Consider the following 20,184-nt stretch of genomic DNA (forward strand, 5'->3'; position numbering starts at 1 on the left):
TTTTTCTGGCAGCCTTTTAGTTTAAATAAAAAGACATGTATAAATTACTGTATTTAAAGAAAAAAAACCAGCCCAAAACACATGACCTGAAGGTAGCAGCTCCTTATAAAGGTAAATCCAGAACATTTGTAAAATGTTAATGTTCATTTTTAACAAAAAAAAAATATTAGTCCTGGGACTATGGAAGTCACGATTCCCTTGCCCTTGCTGTTGTGCCTGGTCCTTGTGGCACTTTAAAGGTGAAAATCCCAGAGGAAAGGGGATGTTTATTGGGAACGGTGTGGATAAAGCAGGAGGGGGGATGTTATCCCTGCAGTCCCTTTTTCCAGGCCTGGGGACGGTGCTGTGGCCATTTCCATGCTGCTCGTGCTCCATCTCCACTGGAACTCCAGCCATTCCCTCTCAGCTCACCAGGGCAATCACGGATGGAGGCGGGAGATGCACTAAAAGATGATCCATCCAAAGATGATCCATCCAAAGAAAAGCACCTCCAGCTGCTGTGAGGGGCTCCAGCCCATGCCCATGGGCCGGATAACCCACCAGCATCCCTGGGTGTTTCCCTGGAGCACCACTGAGCTGTTCTCCACCCCGAGCAGCATCCTGAGGGTCCCTGACAAGGTTATCAGCATCCTGGAGGATCCTGGTGCTGGTGGGAGCTGAGCACCTGCCTGCAGGGCTGCTGGCAGTCTCGGCATCCATCGGTTCTGGGGACTCAGGACCTTCCCATTCCCGTCATCATCTGGCTGTCGTCCTTGGCACATTCCTCAGTGCCTCCTTTTTCTTGATCTGTCTGTGGCTGTGCTTCGCCATCAGCTTTCAGTGCCTCCACGCCAGGGCTACCTGGGAGATGAAAAGAGTGGATAGGGAGGGCGTACCTCCACATCCCAAATATTCCCTGCTCCAGCCCTGCCCAGGGAGTGGAGCCTCTCCAGCCAGCTCGAGCTGCTCATCATCACATGAAATCCACACACATACAACTCCACAAAATGACAAACAAACCCCATAAATTCCTATGAACCCACGTGGAAGATGAGGTACCTACTTGGAAGGCCACTGGCCAGTCTCTGAGCTTGAACCCGGAAGAAATAAAATTTCTGGTAAGGGCTTTGAGCAGCAACAAAAGGTTGTCTGGACACAGCAGTGAAGTCACCAGCTTGATGGGACAGCCATGGGTGGCAGGTCTGACACTGCACCCTTGGATGGGCAGAGGTGGCCCAGAACTGACTGAAACCGCCCTGATACCCTCAGGATGAGTTTTCTCCCTTCCAGCTCAAACTCTCCCTCTCCAGAACCCACAGTGGAAAAGCTGGGCAGAACCCTCGGTAGGACAGGGATTCTGAGGCACCTTTAGATGCTCCCCAAGAACAGCAGGACCTGGAGGGCAGGTTCAGCTGGAACATTCCTGGGAGAGGCCCAGGGACCCATCACCAGGGGATGCCGGGCTACCTACCGAGCTGCTGCCGGATGGAGTTGTGCCAGTGGAGGTTGAGCAGGTCGGAGTAGATTTCAGGAAGCTGCTTGAGCGCCAGGAGCTTCAGCATGCGGGAGGTGCAGCTCTTCAGCTCCAGGTCCCTCAGGTGCTTCTCCTCCGAGAGGGTGGTGGGACGCAGCTCCACCTTGTGCTTCTGCAGCACTTGGTCCACGAAGCTCCCGGGCAGCTTCGGGAAGAGCTTCTCCTTCACCACATGGATGGGGATGAAGATGGCTCCCGCCCGGACGACGTGGGGGAAAGGGCAAGCGAGCATGAAGGTCTTCAGCTGGGAGAGCAGGCTGGCAAGGAGCACAGCCATGTCTTGGAAAGCCAGCCAGATCTCCTTGTCATTGCCGGGCTTCTGAGGACTGGGAGCCTTGGAGCCGTTTTCAGGCTTGGGCACGGATTTGGACATGTCTCTCAGCTGTTCCACCAGGTCAGCCTTCTCCAGCCACTGCCGCAGGAGCTCGGGGGCGGAGCGGGACACTAAGGCCGAAATCGTGTCGCAGAGCAAGGTGTGCAGGGTGGTGAACTGCTGCCCCAAGCGCGTCTGTGCGGCGAGGTCAGCGACCTGCCTGACCACCAAGACCTTCTTCCCCTGGCTGGAGGGGGCTTTGTGAAGCAGGGTCTGGGTAGGGTTTGGGCCTAGGATGATGCTGAGCTGGGGGCTGGGCGCTGGGAACGGGGCGGTGCTGGATGGAGAGGAGGCTGGGGGAGCCGGCGTGGGGGCGCTGAGCTGGGGGGCGTGGGGGCTGCCCTCCTGCCGGGGGGGCTCAGTGCTGGGCGGGATGGAGGGCAGCAGCTTGTATTTTTGGAATATGAAGGTGACTGAGCTCTGGAAGCTGCTCCTGTCCCCAAAGTCCGCCCGAGGCATCCGGGGCTGCGCATCCTCTCCCAGCCCCACCTTCCCCCCTGCAGCCTCTTTCTCCTCCTTATCCTCTCGGTCCAGTGTTCCTTCCGCACACCCAGTGGGTCTGTGGGTGTCCCCAGCATCTACCAGTCTCTTCTTGAAGCTAAGGTCCAGCACCATGTCCTCAGGCGGCGGCTCCTCGGTGCCCAGCCCGTCAGGGTTGCCCTCCTGAGACTCCAGCTCTTGGGGCACAGGCTTTGTCTTTTTAGGGGTGCTCCTGTAACAGCTTTCCCCTTGGCTCTGCACTGCACCACTGCTGGAACTCAGGCTGGACACCACTGAAACGTCTCTGAGGGCAGCAGGCTCCTGGCTGCCACCCGTGTTTTGGGGTGAGGAGCCCTCCCACAGATGCTTCCTGCAGAACAGGACGGGATCTGAGCCCTTTGCCCTCTCCAGGTACTCCTGGTAAGGTGCCAGGCTGAAAACGTTGTGGATCACAGGCATCGGTGGGGAGGACGACAAAGCCTTGTTGTCCCTCGGGTCTTCCAGCCCCTGGGTGGGGGTCACGGACGGAGAAGGGCGGATGAGCTCCTTGGCCGGATCCTTGACCTTGCAGGCATTTCCTTCCCCTGCTCCCCCACCGGGGTGGTCCTGAGGGGCCGGGCTGATGTTCCTCCTCCCCGGGTACAGCGGCTCCTCCTCTGCTTGCCTGAGCTTCTCCCAGCTCTCTCCTCTCTCAGGAAACGTCTCAGCAAGCCCAGCGGAGCCCCCAATCTTCTCTGAGGTGCAGACAGGCTGGAAAGCGCTGCTGTGCCTGGGTGCTGCTCGCCACTGCGGACTCTCTGCCCGGTGCTGCTCACAGCCCGGCTCCGTGCCGGGAAAGGGGGCGCGGAACACGGATGCGTCTCCGGGGCTGACGGCAAACCCTGGGTACCCCGTGTTCCTGGGCAGCTCGGCATCCCTGGGCAGCTCGGCATCCCTCAGCACTGCTCCCAGCCCTGCATCCCCTGTCCTCGGCACATAGGGCTCCAAGGGGCCGGGAAAGTAATTCCTGGGGTTTTGGAGCCTGAGGTAGGTGCCGGGAAAGGGCTCCCTGCTTCCCACGTAGTCAAAGCCGGGCAGGGCACTGGGCTCCCCCACAGCGGGAGCTGGGGGGTGGCAGAGGGGGCCAGCTCCGAGGGGTGACAGCGGGTAGGGGGGGCACGGGTAGCACATTGCCGACCTCTCCCGGGTCACTGGGCTGGCATCAGGTGGCTGGAGCTTGGGCCAGGGGTCCAGGCTGAGGCTGGGGACCTCCGGCACCTTCTTCTGGCTCTGGGCAGAAGGACAGCTTGTCTCCAGGAACGGGGTGCTGGGGGGTGGCCCGTACTTATCAAAGGTGATGCAGCAGTGGGGTAAGGCAACGGGGGAGCCCAGCTGCTCCTTGGAAGGCAGGGCCAGGCTGGAGGGCAGCAGCTGGAGCCTGTAGTCCGAGCAGGGACCCCTCTTGTGGGGCTCGCTGGGGTGCAGCGGGGGCGGAGCAGGAGCCAGGGCCCAGTTTGCCTCCCCTGGTCGCTGCTGCAGGCTCTCTGCCTGTGTTCCCACTAGCAGAGCCATCCTGGGAGCCAGGAAGGAAGCGGGGGCTCTGTACACCGGCTTAGGTGCTAGAGGAGTTGTCTTCTTCACCACCGCCGGCTTCTTCAGCGGCAAGGGGCACCTGGGGCTGTCCAGCTTCTTCCTGGCCATCAGCTGCTCCTGCCTCAGGCTGTCCTTGCTCTTCTGGGCATCTGGGGGCTGCAGCCTGCTGCCCGGGCTCCCCGGTGGGTAGGGCAGGAAGCCCAGGCGCGGCCCCTCGGCCGGCACGGGCTGGCTCAGGGCAGCGGGGCCGTAGTGCAGGCAGACAGGCGCGGGGCTCCAGCCACCCTCGGGGCCCTGCAGCGGGCAGGCAAAGTAGGAGCCCTTGTAGCTGAAATGGTTTTCAAAACCAGGGTGGGGCACGGGGCTGGATGTGCCCGGGATTTTGCTGGGCAGGAAGCCGGCGGCGGGCTCCAGGCGAGGTAGCTTGTGGAGAATCACGGGGTCTGCAGACTGCGAGAACCGTTTTGAGGCCATTTATAGGTTGGTGCCGGTGTCCCCACGGGAGAGGTCAGCTGGCCTTCCTGGGTAAAAGAGAGAATAAGCCATGAGCAAAGCAAAGCCCCCACAGCCAGCAGCCTGTAGTGGCACAGGGTGAGCAAGGGCTACAACCCACCCCACAAGGGGAGCATAACCCAGATTCCTGTTAGTGGACCTCTGGGGGTTGGTTAGAGTGAAACAATGCTGAATAACTGGTGTTAATAAATATATATATAAAAATATGAGGTTAATTTTAGAACCATTTGGTTGCAGTGGAGCAGCTTTAGTTATTATCTACTGTAATACAGCAATATAAGAGCATAAAAACAGCACTTCAAGCAATGCCTAAGGAAAAGAAAGGGAAAGGTAAGAGCAGAAATATCCCACCAGCTGTGGATCTTCCAACAAGATCGGAGGTCGCAGTTCCACTGTGATGATCTCTCCGGGTTGAGAGCAGTGCGGGAAACACAAAGTTGCAGGGGTTAATATACTGCTCCGGCTCGGTGGGAACGCCCAGGTACCGCCCCTGGGGCAGGGAGCTTTTCTCTGGATGATGTAATGCCATGGATCATTGGACACCTCCGAGTATTTGTTTGCCCTGTGACACCTTTTAAGACCTGTCTATGGCCCATCAGAGGCGATAAGTGTCTGCAGGCTAACTTCGACTGTGCTGAGAGGAGTTTTCACAGCTGAGCCACACGTGTAGGGACATTGACAGGACCAAAAAGCACCCGCTCCCTTGGCAGGATTTGTCTCTTATCAGCCTCTTCCCTTATCTTATCCAACAGACAACTGCAGGCTGGGATGGGTGTGCACCCATCTGCACCTGGGCAGTTACTGCAAATGCTCGATTGTTCGAGGCATTAACCATTAACATTCCGTCCTCTGACTCCACCTCCGACCCAAACATTCCATCAGTTCTCATCTGCGGCTGCTCACTCCAAATCTTCTCCCACGGGGTTGATTTGCGGTATAATGGGACAGAAGGTCATGTGGCCTTTTTTTCTGTCACATTGTCCAGATTACTCAGTGTTCCTGTTAATATCTCTGAAAAATGTATCCTCATCCTAAATTTCAAGCCTTCCAGAGGCAGAACGTGGAAGGGTGTACATATATATTTTTGTTCCAAATATGCATAAATCCTTGCACTAACTCCCAGGCTAAGTTTGGTAAAGACAAAATCATACTTCTGTAAGGCACAAAACTTTTCCCACATCATTTTTTTTTTTCCCAAGTAAAAAAAGACAAAGTAAACGTAGCAAATAGGAAAGTAACAGTGTATAAAAGCTGTTTGACAGATATTTAGTCTCCAAATTAGTTACTTTTGATGAAAACACAAATAAAACAACGATAAATAAACTGATAATCCTAGCACAAAACTTTAGCGCATCAGGCAGGTCTCGGATCAAGACAGGGAATCTTTGCACATCCGAGTCCATTTCCACAGGGGAATGCCACTGCAGGCCCAATAACTGTGTGTGCATTAATTGGATGTTATAAATGATGCAGCCAAATTAATAATTAAAACAGATTTTATTGCATGACCAAAATCGGTCTCGGAAAGCCACAATCAAAAAGAAAGTGTCGAGCTCAGGATCGGCGCTGGGTGAACACAGATTTGGGCTCTAGCACTCCGAAATCCCCTCTGTTCACCAATTCTGCTTCTGCCGGGCCAGTTTTATACAGTTTTCTGATTAAGGCAGAGTTTTTTTCATTCTTTCTGTCGGTCTTGCTCGCTTCACATATTCATGTAGTTTCTTTTCTTTGCTGTTGGCTTGACAAAACAGTTTCTGGGAAGAGATGAATGCTTATCTCGGTTTATTGTGTTGGGATGCACACTCTTGACGATGCAGATTGTCCTTATCATAGATGCATATCAGGTACTCATCCCTGGTAAAGGCCCATCTCCCGTGGAAGTCACTCTTTTTCTATTGTAAATCGGGTCCTTCATTGCCTCCTCCCATGATTTCACAATTGCAAATCAGTCCTTTTCCCTGCCGTGGCTTTTACAATTTTTTGGAATCTTTATTTGAGAAGCACGAACTATTTTGTATCATATATTACAATAGCACGAAATTTTAGTGCATCAGGCAGGCCTCGGATCAAGACAGGGAATCTTTGCACATCTGAGTCCATTTCCACAGGGGAATGCCACTGCAGGTCCGATAACTGTGTGTGCATTAATTGGAGATGCACATCTTTTGTACACTTTCTACAGCATGGCCGGTTGTGAGGGATTTAATTGTGCAGGGATTTCCCCCTTCCATAGGATCCCACAGGATCTGACCCTCCCTGCCCCTGAGGGGAATCCTGGCAGCCTGGCAGGGCATTTCTCCATCTGTCTCCCTGGAAAAGCCCTGGAAAGCTCTGGCTGCTTTGGTTCCAAAGCTCAAAGAGCGTCTGTTGCAGGCAGCAGGGATCGAAGCTGGGTCAGTGCAGGTGAGGAGCCAGCAGACACGGACACAGAGCTCCCAAAATCCCCATCCACGGCTTCACCTTGCAAAGTAACTGGAGGTTTTTCCCGAAGGCAGCAGCTCAGCCTCTCCCTTAGGGGAATTGGGGCTGCCGCGGGGTGGGTGCTGGCCCGCAGTGAGCGGAGGTGGGTGCCAGCAGGTGGAGCTGGCAGCCTGTCCAGCACAGTTCTGCATCCCTGAGAACCCCAAGCGCTCTCTGAGCGTCACCCGGCATCTCCTGAGCATCCCACTGAGACACCTGGCCATCACCTGAGCCCCAAGAGCAGCACTGCACCATCACCCAGGATCCCCCGCATCACCTGGGCATCCTGTACATCACCCAGGCAGCCCCAGGACAAACTGAGCATCACTCAGCACCCTCCCAGCACGGCCAAATGTCACTCCCTGTCACCCAGCACGGCCCAGAAACCCCAAGGCCAGGGATGGACACCCTACTGTAGGATCTCATTTTTTTGTTTTGTTTTGGGTTTGGGTTTTTTTACCTTTTGCAGCAACGTGAGCAGAGAAGCCAAGGAGGAAATGGAGGAAGAGCACGTGCAGATAAGATAAAAGCCACATCAACAGCAGGGGAAACAGAGCAGATACGGGGGGAAACTTGTGGTGGCAGTGAGCAGCTTTGTCACGAGCGGACCAGAGCTCCCCAGCTCACCTCACTGAGCCTTTCCGGTGGGTTTCTCATGCAAGCTTCAACAATTCATCGCTTCCCAGGAAGGACACTGCCTCCCTGGAATGCTCTGAAAATCCCCACGGGAGCCTCGGTGCTTCCCTCCCTGCTTGCACCCTTGGAAGCAGCTCCCCCACATCATTTCCAACAGTTTTATCCTCAGGATAAGTCCTTGGGGTCATTTTCGAGACGTGCAGTACCAATTACATTTGCCAGCACTTAGATCCAGGGAAAACAGCTCCTTTCAAATCGAAGAAAGCTTGAATAAAACCCCAGACTGGGTTATTTTCCTTTCAAAAGGGATCTCTTGGGAGGGTGGTGTTTAATTCCATCTCCCTGGGAGATGCTGTGTGGGAGGGCGATGCAGGCATGGGATCCCTTCCCAGCTGCGACAATATTAGGGGTGGACAAGCTGGGACCGCAATCCAGGACCTTGTGAATCCCGGCGTTTCCCCACTTCTTCCCCTTTCCCCAAAGCCCCGGGGATCCGCAGCTGCCCACCGCGGGGATATTGTGACACCGGCCCTCCTGTCACCACGGGATCAGGTGACGCCCCGGGGCACGATGAAATCGCCCTGCTTCACCCAGCTCCGAGTTAAATTCTGGCTGGAGGGCTGCAGAGCAGCACAGTGATCCCACCGCAGCGGCCAGAGCAGCGCCCAGGGATCGTTTAAGCTCAGCAGCCAAATTAGGGAGAGGGGCTCCCTCTCTCCGTTAAATCCACAGGGACTTTTCCCAACCCCATCTCCACACCTGTGCCACGCCAGGAAAACCGCTCTGCTTTTGCAGTCGCCATCAGCCTTTTCCCTCTGGGACTGTCCCTGCAGCCAGAGGGGGAGGACAGGGACACGTGGGAATCAGCGCTGCGGGGGGATGCCTGGAAGAATCCCATCATATGCAGGCGGTTATTCCGAAACACTACAGCTGGGAAAAGCAGCGGGTGGAATAAACACAACCCGCTATTCCTCTTTTTTAAAATATTCTTTTCTTTCTCAGGGGTTTTTTCCCACAAGCGGCCGTTTGGCCGGGAAGGGAGTAAAAGTAAAACCAAGCGCAGAGAGAACACGTGCAGCCACTAGCGAAACCTCCCTGATAAGCTCCCACGGGAGCTTTATCTGCCGCGTTTTGGGTGTCCGAAGGACACGGGAGGGCTCCCGCGCCTCCTCAGTCTGCCAAGGCCGTTGGGAACACCTGAGAGATCTCATTTTTTGCTCCGACAGCTCGGAACAATGCGCCCGTGTGTGTTATCAGCAGGGCAGGCAGGCTCCCCGGAATTTCCTCCCCGGGATGCGATGCCCGGAGCGGGAGCCTCTCATCGCAGGCTCCCGCCTCCTCCATCGCCACGTGATGCCAAAAACAGCCGCCAACTCCCGGCCAAACCGCAGGAATCGAGAAATAAAATCTCCTAAACCCGCCAGCACCCAGCAACCGCAGCCACCCCGAGGTGCTGGGGCACGGGGGGTGTTCCCGGGGTCTCCCCGAAACCAATGGACTCCACCGGTAAGGAGGCGGATTCCCCTGGTCTGCTGCAATCCTGGTTTCACAATCTCGGGGACTTTGGGATCCTGCGAGGAGGTCACCGTTCCCATGGCCGGCGGGTTCGGAGGAGCTCACTGGCATCGCTCCCCAAAACTTCGGTCATTTGGAGGAACGATCAAGAGGCATCAGCGGTCCCAACTCCATTATTCCACATCTTGTCCCTTTTCCACAAAGCTTGCAGCTCCCGAGCTTCTCCCAGGCGGGCAAAAGCCCAGCCGGAGCCTTCCCGTGGACGAAGCCAGCGGCTTTTTAAGGCAGTATCCCTATGGAATGCGTGCACCAAGCCTCGGCTTGTCTGCGATTAAAGCTGAAACTTCCCCCCAGGAATATTCACTTCCATTTTAAAAACCGAAAAACTTCACGGAGCATTGAGCAGTCACCAGAAGGGCTCGGTGACTGCGCCCCCTTCTACTCGGGGGATTCAAACCCCTCCAAAACGCGTCGATCCCATTCCGACTCAGATGTCACATCCAAGGCTGGCCGCGGTCACGGCAGGGAGCCCCTCGGTGCTCGCAGGCCCTTGCTAGGACACGAGATATGGATGTGGCAGGGGTGGGTATCCGTGTCCGTCCTTCTGTCCCCTCCGCACACCCGCGGCCACCCCTTCCGTGCGGGCAACACTCCGGCCACCCCCAAAATAAACCTCTCCAGGAGCTTGAGCGCATTCACGCTGCCAATCAGCCGCACGATCCAAAGTGTCCATAAATGGGTAAAATCCCGAGATCCGGAGCCTTCAACCCGTATTTCCTTGCACGGCCCAGGGAGAAGCAGACGATCCCGAGGAAGGCGTGCAGGGATCCTCCCACCCGCTCGAGGGTTTCAGCCGCCGAGGGAGCCCCGAGGCAAGCGCGGCGCTGGCTGGGGGTCCCCCCGCCCCGCTGCCCCCGCATCCCTCCGCTCCACCGCGGCTCCTGCGGGACGCGCGTCCCCCCGGCCCCGCACTCACCTGCGGCTGCGGCGCGGTGCCTCCCCCGGCGCATCGCTACGGGCTCGGGTGGGGGGCTCGGCCGGACGGGGGAACGGGGACCGCTGCCCCTCCTCGGCCGGCAGCCCGCGCTGTGCGGAGGAAGTGGGAGGAGGAGGAGGAGGTGGAGAAGGAGGAGGGCTGGGTGTGCGTGTGGGCCGGCCGGAGGAGGGGAGGGGACGGCACGGGGCAGGAGGGGACAGCCCAGCCACATGTGCGCTGAGCTGGTCGGGGCTCTGCCCCGCGATCGGAGCGGGGATTCTCGGGACGGGGACATCCCCCGCGTTCGGAGGACACCCGCAGCCGGGGAGCCGCTGTACGGAAGGGTCCCTGTTGCAGCGAGCCCCCCGTTAGAGAGGAGGGGCCGCACGGGGAAGAGCGCTATTAAGGGCAGCCCTCATTGTTCGGTGCCTCATAAGGGGACCCCCAGGGTGTGGGGAGCCCCAGGGTGTGGAGCCCCCGGTGGAGGGGCCACCATTTCAGGCAGTCCCCATTAGGAACCATCCTCCCACTAAGGGGAGACCCCGTTAGGGAGGGAGCCCATGAAGGGCCCCCCAGCTAGAGGCATCCCCGTAAGAGCGGACCCCCATCAAAGGGACGCCCGGGCAGGTGTTGAGGGCAAAGTCACAGTTCAAGGAACGTGATGTGGTTGTGGAACAGCGAGTGCTCGGTAACAGCTCCCTGCTGTCCAGTCCAGGTTCGGGACTCCACGGCCTCCTGAGTAACAAATTGTTCAAAAACACGTGCCCAGCTCGCCCCGACAGCCGAGACGTTCCTATGTAACATTTTCTGCCGAGCTGGCGCCGGTTCACAAAGGCGTGTATCATCTTGAGCCAGGACTGCACCTTAGGCGCAGCCACCCGCCCTGTATCCGGGTGGATAATAACGTCTGCTGCTAGGAACCACAGCGGTGTTAAGGAGTTTTATTTCCAATTTCGGTGACACAGGCAGTCCCCGTGAAGAGGATCCCTCATTGCAGCCCATGCATTGTGGGGATTCCCTGTGAAACAGGAGCTCCCCGCCCTTACGGAGCACAGAGAATCCTTCCCCAGGCCGAGCTCACCGGGATGGGGCCCGACACAAGTCCCTGTGTCCACCAAAAATCGCTTTTCCATCTCGTCTGCAGAGGCAGGGACCCGCTGGCAGCCCGGAGTGGGCTGGGGATGTCTTCTGAGCCCCTCAGAGTCACTCCCCGCCCCAAAGCAGCGCCCCTCCTCCTGGATTTAACCCCCGCCAGCCCCAAGCCTTAACACGGAGCCTTTATCTAAGGAGTCGCGTCTGGAAAAGTCCATGCAAACATTCCCAAACTAATCATTAACCCTCATAAAAGGCACGTAAATATGATTAACCCAGTGACACAGATCCTGGCGGATCAAGTGCGTTGCCCAAGGCCGTGGAGTGAAGCAGTGGCAGAGGCTCGGCTCCCTCAGGCAGGGCCAAATAAAAGATTTCTAAGTGAAAAAGAAAAAATTCCACTTTTTTATTACTTCACTGAACAAAGACCGAGAAAGCACGGTTTAAATTCTTCTCTCCTTGGCCTCACAAGCATTATTTTCCACTCACAGCTTTAATTTATAGCAGTTTTGCGGCAGCCTCAAAGAAAGCAAGGATCTGGGAGGAGCTGGCGCTGAATTTCCAGTCCCTTGGCTCCAAAGTTTACACACCACTGCTTTGTCTGGAGCTCATCGATCAGGCGATATTAATTAATATTGTCTTTGGTCAAATGGTAATGCAATTAGAGAATGGTTATTACATTCAATTATGAGATGCTCTATATTAGTGTGCAACAAAGAGCAGTTATTATGCATTAAAACGAGCAAATGCGTGGATAATACAGCTTGTTATTTGGCATTATGAGTATTAAAATGATCAGTGTTAATTTTTGCCTCGCTGAACAGGATCACAATTCCCTCAAAATGGCAGATAATCCCTTTAAGGCTCAACATTTACATAACTTTACTCAAGAAACACCTTTCCTCATCCCAGTTTGGCCACATCACTGCTGCCAGGCATCCAGCTGGACTCTGAAAGCTAAATTTCAACATTTTCTCACTCTTACACTTCTCTGCCGCAGACAGGGGAGTTTCTACCTGTTCTCTGAGCAATTACCTGCTGTTTTGTTCTTTTTCCTGGGAATTTCCTTCTCTCAACTTCCACTGTCATTCATCTCTGCCTTAGGGCCTCAGATGATCAGAGTAGCTCCTTGCTGAGGCATCAGTCCTGCTGGCACAGGAGACATCAACTTCAAAAAAAAAAAAAAAAAGGAGAACAAAACCAACATTATTTAACCTCTATTTTATTGTTTTAATTTTTATATTAATTTTTAAACACATGGGAGTGTGTCTTTGGGGGAAAGGTGGGTGGTGATTCCCACTCAGAGCATGGCCATTCCCTCCTTTTTTCCCCCCTCCAGCCATCATGATCCTCTCTGTTTGGTACCTAGTGATGGGAGCAGCCCCAGCATCCCCACAGGGTTGCTGTGAACCCAGGGAGGGGAGGATTTGACTGATTCAGTCAAATTTTGGTTGTGTGGTTTTCAGTTTTCTTTTTGAGGCTTCTCAGCCTCAGCATCTCCGTTGGTGGGCTGTGGCTCCCTCGAAGTGCTCAGGAAACCGGCTGGCTTCACATTGCCATTGCCTGCAGGGTCCCCAAATTCCACATCCCAGGTGGGACACCCATCCTGGGGTTCTCCATGGCAGACACAGGGATGTGGGGGCTCCAGGCGGGAGTATGGGCATCCAGGCAGCGCTTGGAGTTCATTGCTGCTCCTCAGGTACACCACTTCTCCCATACCCCAAAAAGGGTCAGTTCTTGTCCCCACTTTTGCTCCCCAGTTTGTCCTGGCACTAATTAAGCCCTCCAGAAGGATTTAACCCTCTCTAGGAAGGCAGAAGCCAGAGTGATGCTGGCCAGGGGTTCGAGTGATGGAGAAAGGTGGGTGGTCCCAGGCTCAGTGGCTTGTCCATCACCTCTTCCTGGGGCAGATCTGTCTAGGGACATCCACCTTCCCTCCTTTTCAGTTTCTTTTCCTCCCTCTTCTCTTTGATTTGCTTCCCCATGAAGTTGTGCCTTAGGTTCAGGAAAGATCTGTGTCTTGGGTTATATAACCTAAAAAAATGTGTATTCCATTTCATCTGCTGAAAGCTGTTTTGGGGAGATGTTTTATCCTTCTCTTGTCCCTCCAGGGGAGAGGGGGGCAGATGCCTTCTGACAATGGCCCAGCCATTAAACCCAGGTGGGGCAGTGTTCCTTATCTCTGTCACCACCCCTCCACCCTCCAGGGGACATCTTCTGATAATGGGCCATTGAGGCACACCACATGGCTGATAAAATTCCATCATCCCATTGGGAGATGCTCCACCCCATGGGAGGAGCCAGCTGTTCCCAGCTAGATAAAAACTGGGACTGAAGGACACAAGGGATCCGGTTTGTTTCCACTGGATTCCCGGAGGAAGACCGGATCCATCTCATCACTACTGGATTTTCTACAGGACCATCTCCACTCCACAGAACCACATCTGTTACTCCAGGAGGGTTTATCTGGACTGCTCCCAACACCCCGACCACCAGGATGCCAGGCCATATCCCTGACCCTGTCAGGGCTTTTCCAGGATTTTTGTTTACTTGCTTGCTTGTTTTTTGTACTACATTTGTATTTTCCTTTTTATTTTTTTTTTTTATATTCCTAGTAAAGAACTGTTTCTCCTATTCCTGTATCTTTGCCTGAGAGCCCCTAATTGCAAAATTATAATAATTTGGAGGGAAGGGGGTTTACATTCTCCATTCCAAGGGAGGCTCTGGCTTTCCTTGGCAGACAACTGTCTTTCAAAGCCAAGACACTCAGCTACTCAACTGATCCCCTGGTGACATGGAGAGGTGGGATTTAAAGGTCACCTACTGCCACAAACCCCACAGCTTCCCTGGTTTCAAACACAGCAGCCCCTCAAAATGACCTTGGGTTTGCTCCTAAGGACCAGACAGCCCCTCTCCATGCCTCAAATCATCTGGCAATCCCCCAAATTATCCAACAGAGCCAAAACAGAGATTTTTTTTTTTGCTTGGGAGTCATTTGGAAGGGAGTGGGAGATGGATGGGGTCCTCCTCTACACCTGAAACATGTCGCACATATGGGATGAAGGCCCCTCGGTCTCTCCAAAAAATCCCCAAATTCCATCCCACTGCAAGGAATTTGGGATACCAGCACCCATTGTTCTGTCCAAGAGGACAAGAAGGGTCTTTATCCCACCCCACCATCCCCAGGGCTCCTATCAGGGTCTTCCCAGCCTCGTTAGCAGCTCTCGCCTTGGAGACATCCTTGGCAGCAGCAGCACCCCTGATGAGGCTCTAATTAACGAGCTAATTGGAATAAGAGAGCTGTACAGACAGTCCCAATTTCCCACACACAGCCTGGCTGGAGGAGAGGGGCAGAGGAAAACAGGGATGAAGGGATGGAGAAGTGGGGAGGAAGGATTAGGGAGGGTTATACAGAGGGCTCCCAACAGCTGCCATTGTGGTTAAATTTAAAATACACTTATTGTGAAGAGAGGGATCCAGGTTTCCTCATCCCACTCATTTCTTCTGGAGCCAAGAAGGAGTTTGAAGCCTTGGAAGCTGCCAACTCCTTCCAAGCCTCCAAGTGAGTGCTGGCAGTGAGAGGAGGAGAGCCAAACATCCTCTGAAATACCCACTCCCACATCTCTCCCTGTCCCAGAAGTCAGATCCCACACTCTGAGAGTTTTTTGGGGTGGGTCTTTACAGCTTCTCCCACTCCTCTTTGTTCTGGATCTCCTTCTGTCCAGGGTAAGGTCCCCTCTTAGGTTGAACTAGGAGAAAATTACGTCTGGAACTGGGTGATTTTTAAAGTCGTTTACAACCCCAAACCATTCTATGATTCTAAGAAAATATGGCATGGGCAAGTCTGGTTGCTCATCTAACATTTTCCAGCTTTATCTCCTTCAAAACTTTGATTTGGATCTCGCCAGGGCCTACAGTTATTGGTAAATAAAAAAAAATCCCAACCTAACCTGCTTGCTGCCCCAGGAAAGCAATAAAGCAATAAAGACAGCAACCCAGAGATGCAGGTACCTCATTATCTGTAGATAATTATCTGTAGGTAATGAGATATCCAAGCCCCAGCAAGAGCAGAGTGGGAATAAATCCCCAAGGGACATGAAACATCATCACCTTCCCACCCAGAATCATGGAATCGAGCGGACCCCACCAGCCAAGAGGGTTTCTCTTATAAGTCATTCCCTCAGCAAGCTGCTCTCCAAGGAACGCTGAAAACAAAACTAATCCTGTTCTCCCAGGAGGAGGAATCCAAAAATAACCCTGTGGATGAATGAGCAGCACAAAGCCAAGTGCTGAGGCTTGGGTCGAGTTTGGGAGCTGAAAGCTTTCCAGCTCCATGTTCCCGCTTGAATTACTGCCCGGGCATTCACACTCTGTTCCTGCACTTCATAATAAAAAAGCCGTGGTGTTTCTTTTTGCTTTTGTTTCCCAGTATGGGAGGTGAAGTCCTGCAAAACCCTGGGGAAGGATGCAGGGAGGGAGAAGCCCCTCGGAGCAGCCTGCAGGCTGATGGAACCCATCCAAAGCTGAGGAAAGGCACTTGTACATCAGGACGTGGGCCTGGAGTCCACGGCTCCAGCGCTGAATTCCACGGTCGGACTTGCTAAGCTCAGCACGTTTGGATGCTCCCTCGGTGGGAAGTGCTGGGGACGCTCCTGACACGCTCCCTGCTCTCTCAGCAGACAGGATGCAGGCGCTGGGGTGGCCGACCTGCTCCCTGCCTGCAGGAAGGAAACAGCCCCAAAGCCAAGGATGGATACCCATGGAACATCCAGGCCAGTCCCATGGCAGTTTTTCACCAGCATCAGGAGCATCCTGGGGCATGAGAAAAGGCCTTTAGCAGGAATCTCACACCCAGGAGCAGAGATTCCTGGGCTGGGATTCCCCTGTGAGCCCCACTCCCTCATCCTGCCCTTCCATTGGGAAGCAGCCCCCTACCCATGTTTGTTCCCTGGGCACCTCCAGGGTGGTTCAGAGGAAGAGAGCAGCCGGGGCAGGGAAACCATCTTGCTCAGTGCTGTGTGGAGAGGAAGAGACCTGTGATCTTGGCAAAGCCTTGCGTGTGGTGACAGCTGAGCCAGGGAAGCTAGCAAGCTGCCCTCTGCTCTGGCCAGCAGCAGCTGTGCAGTGGCAGCCACAGGAACACCGGGATGAGCACAGACAGGAGCCAGCCCCGTGCCCAAACACCTCTCACCTCCCTGGGCTCCGAAACACAGCCGAGTCCCTCTCTGGGGACACCAGCAGTGCCCGTGTTTGGGAAGCTGTGGGATTGAGGTGCCATCCCTACTGCCCTGGCTGCTGGCCAGGGGGCCCCACATCCCCAGGGATCCTTCCAGAAGCTCTGGAGCCATGGCTCTCAGGGATCTGTATCCTAATAAGCACCATGATGTAACTCTGAGTAAGCCTTGCAAGGGATCAGCCGGAGGATGCTGCCGATTCTTACGTCTTTTTCTTCCCCCACCCTTTTTTTCTGCTCTGGTTGAGGTCACCCAGTTTGAACCTCAGCAACACATGGACCTCCTTGCCCTTCTCCTCCCATCCGTCGCCTCACTCCCAAAGAGAATCCCTGTGTCTGTGCCAGCACAGATGCTACTGCTTTTGCCTAGAACTCTGGAATGGTCAATTAATTTATTTCTACGATTCCCAGTGTGGGAATGGCTAAAAGGCTCTGTAACATCCCTGAACTCTGTCTCCATCAGTTATCTCTGATGTCCATGTGTACACTGTTCCTTCGGGCTATTGACCCATCAGCTGCCTCCCACCCATGCAGTGCCCACGAGCTTCCCACGGATGCATCAAGATACTCCAAAAGTCTTAAAAACAGTTTTTGTTCTCTCCTAGCTGGGGTCAGGAGTAGGTTCACCTCTCCAGGGTGTTTGCATGGCATTGCTGCGGTATCTCCCACATTCCTTTACTCTGTGTGGGAGGACAGGCATGGAATAGTGAGGAATTTGACCATTTTATTCCCTCCTGCCTGCAGAAACCACTGTCAATCCTGGAAAGGCTTCAGTCTTCTGCAAGGCTCTGGGCTGGCTCCAGTCCTGCTGTGCAGGCTGCTCTCTTCCCTCTAGGATGGTCCAGGGTGGTCTCTCCTCTTCCTCTAGGCACTGGTGGAAGAGGACACCAAGATGGATGAAGGTTTTCCCCAGAGAAGAGCCAAGCCTCTGTGGGAACGCCAAGGACCAAGGTGGAAGGCAGATCAGGGACTCGTGGCTGCAGTGGTGGCCACTAAATCCGTGGAGCTCAGAGGCTTTTGCTGTGCCAGCAGGGAGGTTCCTTTCCTGTGGGGTCATCTCTTCTTCCTCACAGCTGGTGCCGAATCTCTCAACTGAGCTCTTCCCAGCTGGCTCCACTTCACCCATGTCAGAGTGAGCCATGAGTGTTGCTGCTGCCCAGCAACAAAAAATGGTGATACAGGTTATAAAAACACCAGCAGTGGTGGGAAAGGGGTGTTTTCCTCCTGGTGGGACATCTCCAAGAAGCTCCATATCGGAAGGGAAGGCCCAGGAGGGCAACTGGGACTTCACCATCCTCTTCTCCTGGGTGCCTTGGTCTGAGGACTCAGCAGAGGAGAGAGCAGAACATCCCCATGATCTGCCAGGGTGGATTCAGCTCATCCACTCCAGTCTGCAGCCCATCTGCTGAGGTGGGACCAGGAAGAGGAGCCTTCTCTGTTTACTCACATAGTTTCAAGGTGAGTAACACACACTGGGCCCAGCTCTGGCTCCATGGTGCTGTCAGAGAGATCGATCTTCCCCTCCCAGCTTCCCCTTGGGCTGCCAGGATGGGCTGAAGAAGCTCTCAAATGGAAGGACAAGGGGCTTTGAACCCCCTCCTGCACCATCCCAGAGGGGCTGGGGGCCACAGAACTCTCCTTGCCTGGCACAGAGGATCTCTGTCCTCTTTTCCTCCCTTTCCCTCTTCCTTTTGGCACACAAGGAGCTGCTTTGATGCCCTCATGAGACAGGTTTCCCACCAATAACACATCCTTCTGATAACAGATCCTTGTGGTCACCCCTGTGACTGACTCATTCTTTCCATGGGGTTAAATCCTGGTGTCTCCAGCTCCCTTCAGGCACTTTGGGAATGCGGATATCTTGTTTCCTTTGTGTCCACCTCCACCAAATAACCCTCTCCTGCCCCTGCTCAGGCCTGCCAGTCCTGACCCTGGAGCTTGGTTAAAGGTTGGCCAAGGAACTGACCGCTGCCCTGTGCCTTGGATGTGGGAGCAACACCTCGCTGTGTTTTCCTCCTCCACAACCATTGCCTGAAGAAGAGGATCCCAGGAAAACATCACACCTCAGTGAGCTTCTACACCCAGCAGAGTGAGCTGGCCATGGTCTTGCTGTCATGGATGGCTTCCTCTGAAGCTGCCCTCATCCTCCTACGTCAGGAGAAATCCTATGGAGAAACATCTCCTTCGGACATACTGGATGCATTGGGTGGTCCTGGGTTTTGCACAAGAGGCAGTGAGTCATCACCCTCTCATCACTTATCTTCTCTGGACTCATCAGGGTATCACAGACCTCGGTCACATCTGCCCTTGGTGCCCCCTTCCCAGCCTGTTTCACCACCGTTTTCCCAGCAACCTGAGTTTTCGAGGCAGTGGGCTGAGGACAGCCACTCTTCCAGGGTGTTTTCCATGGGAAGCTGCCGGGGGAAGGATGCTCGCGGGGTTTGGGAAGCCGCCCTTGTTTGCCGGGGCTGCGCAGGGTGTGAGGAGCCTTGTCTGGGAACGTCTTGTGCTCCGCAGCCGCCGGCAGTGGGAGGTGGTGGTGGCTCCGGACGTTATTGCTGCACCACGGGATTAGCACCGCGAGGTTGGGAAACGAGCCGGACCCTCTCGCCGAGCTGGAGTCGAATTGCAGCAGGAGCACCAGCGGCTCCTCGGAGAGCCCGAGGCCACGGGTTGGCAATCACTGCCCCAGCAGGCTGGGACATCTCATTGCCCTCGTAAAAACCTCCTTTCACTCATCGGGCTAATGTGGGTTTTAGCTGGAGTAATTAGAGCCTCATAAAGCGACCGCTGGCCTCCCACTGCCACATCCCCGCTGTCCCCCAAACTCCCCCTCGCTCCGCCCTCCGTGCCAAGTATTTCCTTCTCCTTTTCTCTGCAGTGAGAAGGAAAAATCCCAACCAAACCCCACAAAAAGGCCACTTTCCCCCTTTTTTGTCTTGCAGCAAAGCCGTGGGCGGCAGGAGCTGTTGGAGTGGGGGCACCCTGGCTTTTGGCAGGGATGCTGCTGGCCTGTCCCGTTTGTAGGAGCTGAGGCAGCCGAGCCTGCCAAGCACTGGAGAGCTGGGGATGAACCTGAAGCCGTTCCTTGAGCTGGGAGCCGGCCAAGTGCTACTGGCCAAGTGTCTTCTTTATTCCCTTCTAGGCTTTTTCCATGCCTGGGTGTATTTCCACAGCGTGGAGATGGGTGGAAAATTACTGGTGATGCTCCAGTGCCAGGTCCCTGCCCTGGCAGAGGTGAGCTAAGGCTGAGCATTCATCTAGAGAACTTCTCACCACGGGATGCTGCTGGGGCTGGAATGTCTTGAAGAACCAGGTAAATTTTTTTTTTTTTTTTTTAAAAAAAAAAAAAAAAAAAAAAAGGTGGTTTTTTTTTGTTTGTTTGTTTTTCCACAGCCCAACAGCTGCCTGGGTTCTGCTCCTCAGAAGCACCATGAGAAAGTATAAACATATCCCAAACAGAGCAGATAAACCAGGTTAAATGATGTGCACCAACATCCACAGCCCCAAATCCCTGTGATCCCACCCTCAAGGAGGAAAGCAGCAGTGGCAGAGAGCTTGGGATGACAGGGAGCACCTGGGTTTGGTGCAATGGCTCAGGATGGGATGGAGGGATGGATGTTTAGAGGAGCAGGGAGCAAGCCCTGAAGATCTCCTTTCTGCTACCCGAGGCATGATTCACAGCCCACGTGCTGCTCCTCCAAGGAAGCAGAGGAAACACCACAATCTTCCTGTTATGGGAAAACCCCGATTTCAACCGCAAACCAAGAAGCTGAGGTTGGGGTGCTGCATCCCTGGGAGCCTCCATTCCAGCATGGTTC

The 20,184-nt window shown here is 54.6% G+C and overlaps 2 protein-coding genes across 5 annotated transcripts in view; both read right to left on the reverse strand.

Annotated features, from left to right (window-relative positions):
* Positions 1-87: 87 nt before the first annotated feature.
* Positions 88-10,153, reverse strand: C13H15orf39 (chromosome 13 C15orf39 homolog). 3 transcript variants are annotated; one of them, XM_058422375.1, is made up of 3 exons: positions 10,039-10,153; positions 1,447-4,459; positions 88-836 (listed from the first exon to the last, which is right to left on the reverse strand). In XM_058422375.1, exons 2-3 carry the CDS (start codon positions 4,410-4,412, stop codon positions 713-715), a joined length of 3,090 nt encoding a protein of 1,029 aa, XP_058278358.1. In that variant the 5' UTR covers positions 4,413-4,459; positions 10,039-10,153; the 3' UTR covers positions 88-712. The 3 variants fall into 3 exon arrangements, with proteins under 3 accessions (XP_058278358.1, XP_039933259.1, XP_058278357.1); XM_040077325.2 differs by lacking the exon at positions 10,039-10,153 and adding an exon at positions 4,803-9,945 and having other exon boundaries at positions 1,451-4,459; XM_058422374.1 differs by lacking the exon at positions 10,039-10,153 and adding an exon at positions 4,803-9,945.
* Positions 10,154-11,306: 1,153 nt separating this feature from the next.
* PPCDC (phosphopantothenoylcysteine decarboxylase) overlaps positions 11,307-20,184 on the reverse strand; it is a 34,885-nt gene continuing 26,007 nt past the window's right edge. For both annotated transcript variants that reach the window (XR_005703092.2, XR_005703091.2), the window contains exon 7: positions 11,307-12,298. The gene's annotated coding sequence lies outside the window, so the exon portion shown is untranslated. The remainder of the gene's footprint in view (positions 12,299-20,184) is intronic.

This window comes from Hirundo rustica, chromosome 13 (genome assembly GCF_015227805.2).
Source record: "Hirundo rustica isolate bHirRus1 chromosome 13, bHirRus1.pri.v3, whole genome shotgun sequence".
Classification (NCBI taxonomy): Eukaryota; Metazoa; Chordata; class Aves; order Passeriformes; family Hirundinidae; genus Hirundo; species Hirundo rustica.

Coding starts and splice junctions, on each gene's coding strand:
- C13H15orf39 (XM_058422375.1), bottom strand. CDS start 4,412: ATGGCCTCAAAACGGTTCTCGCAGTCTGCAGACCCCGTGATTCTCCAC. Junction 837..1,446: donor ATCCGGCAGCAGCTCGGTAG/GTAGCCCGGCAT, acceptor TCTCCCAGGTAG/CCCTGGCGTGGAGGCACTGA.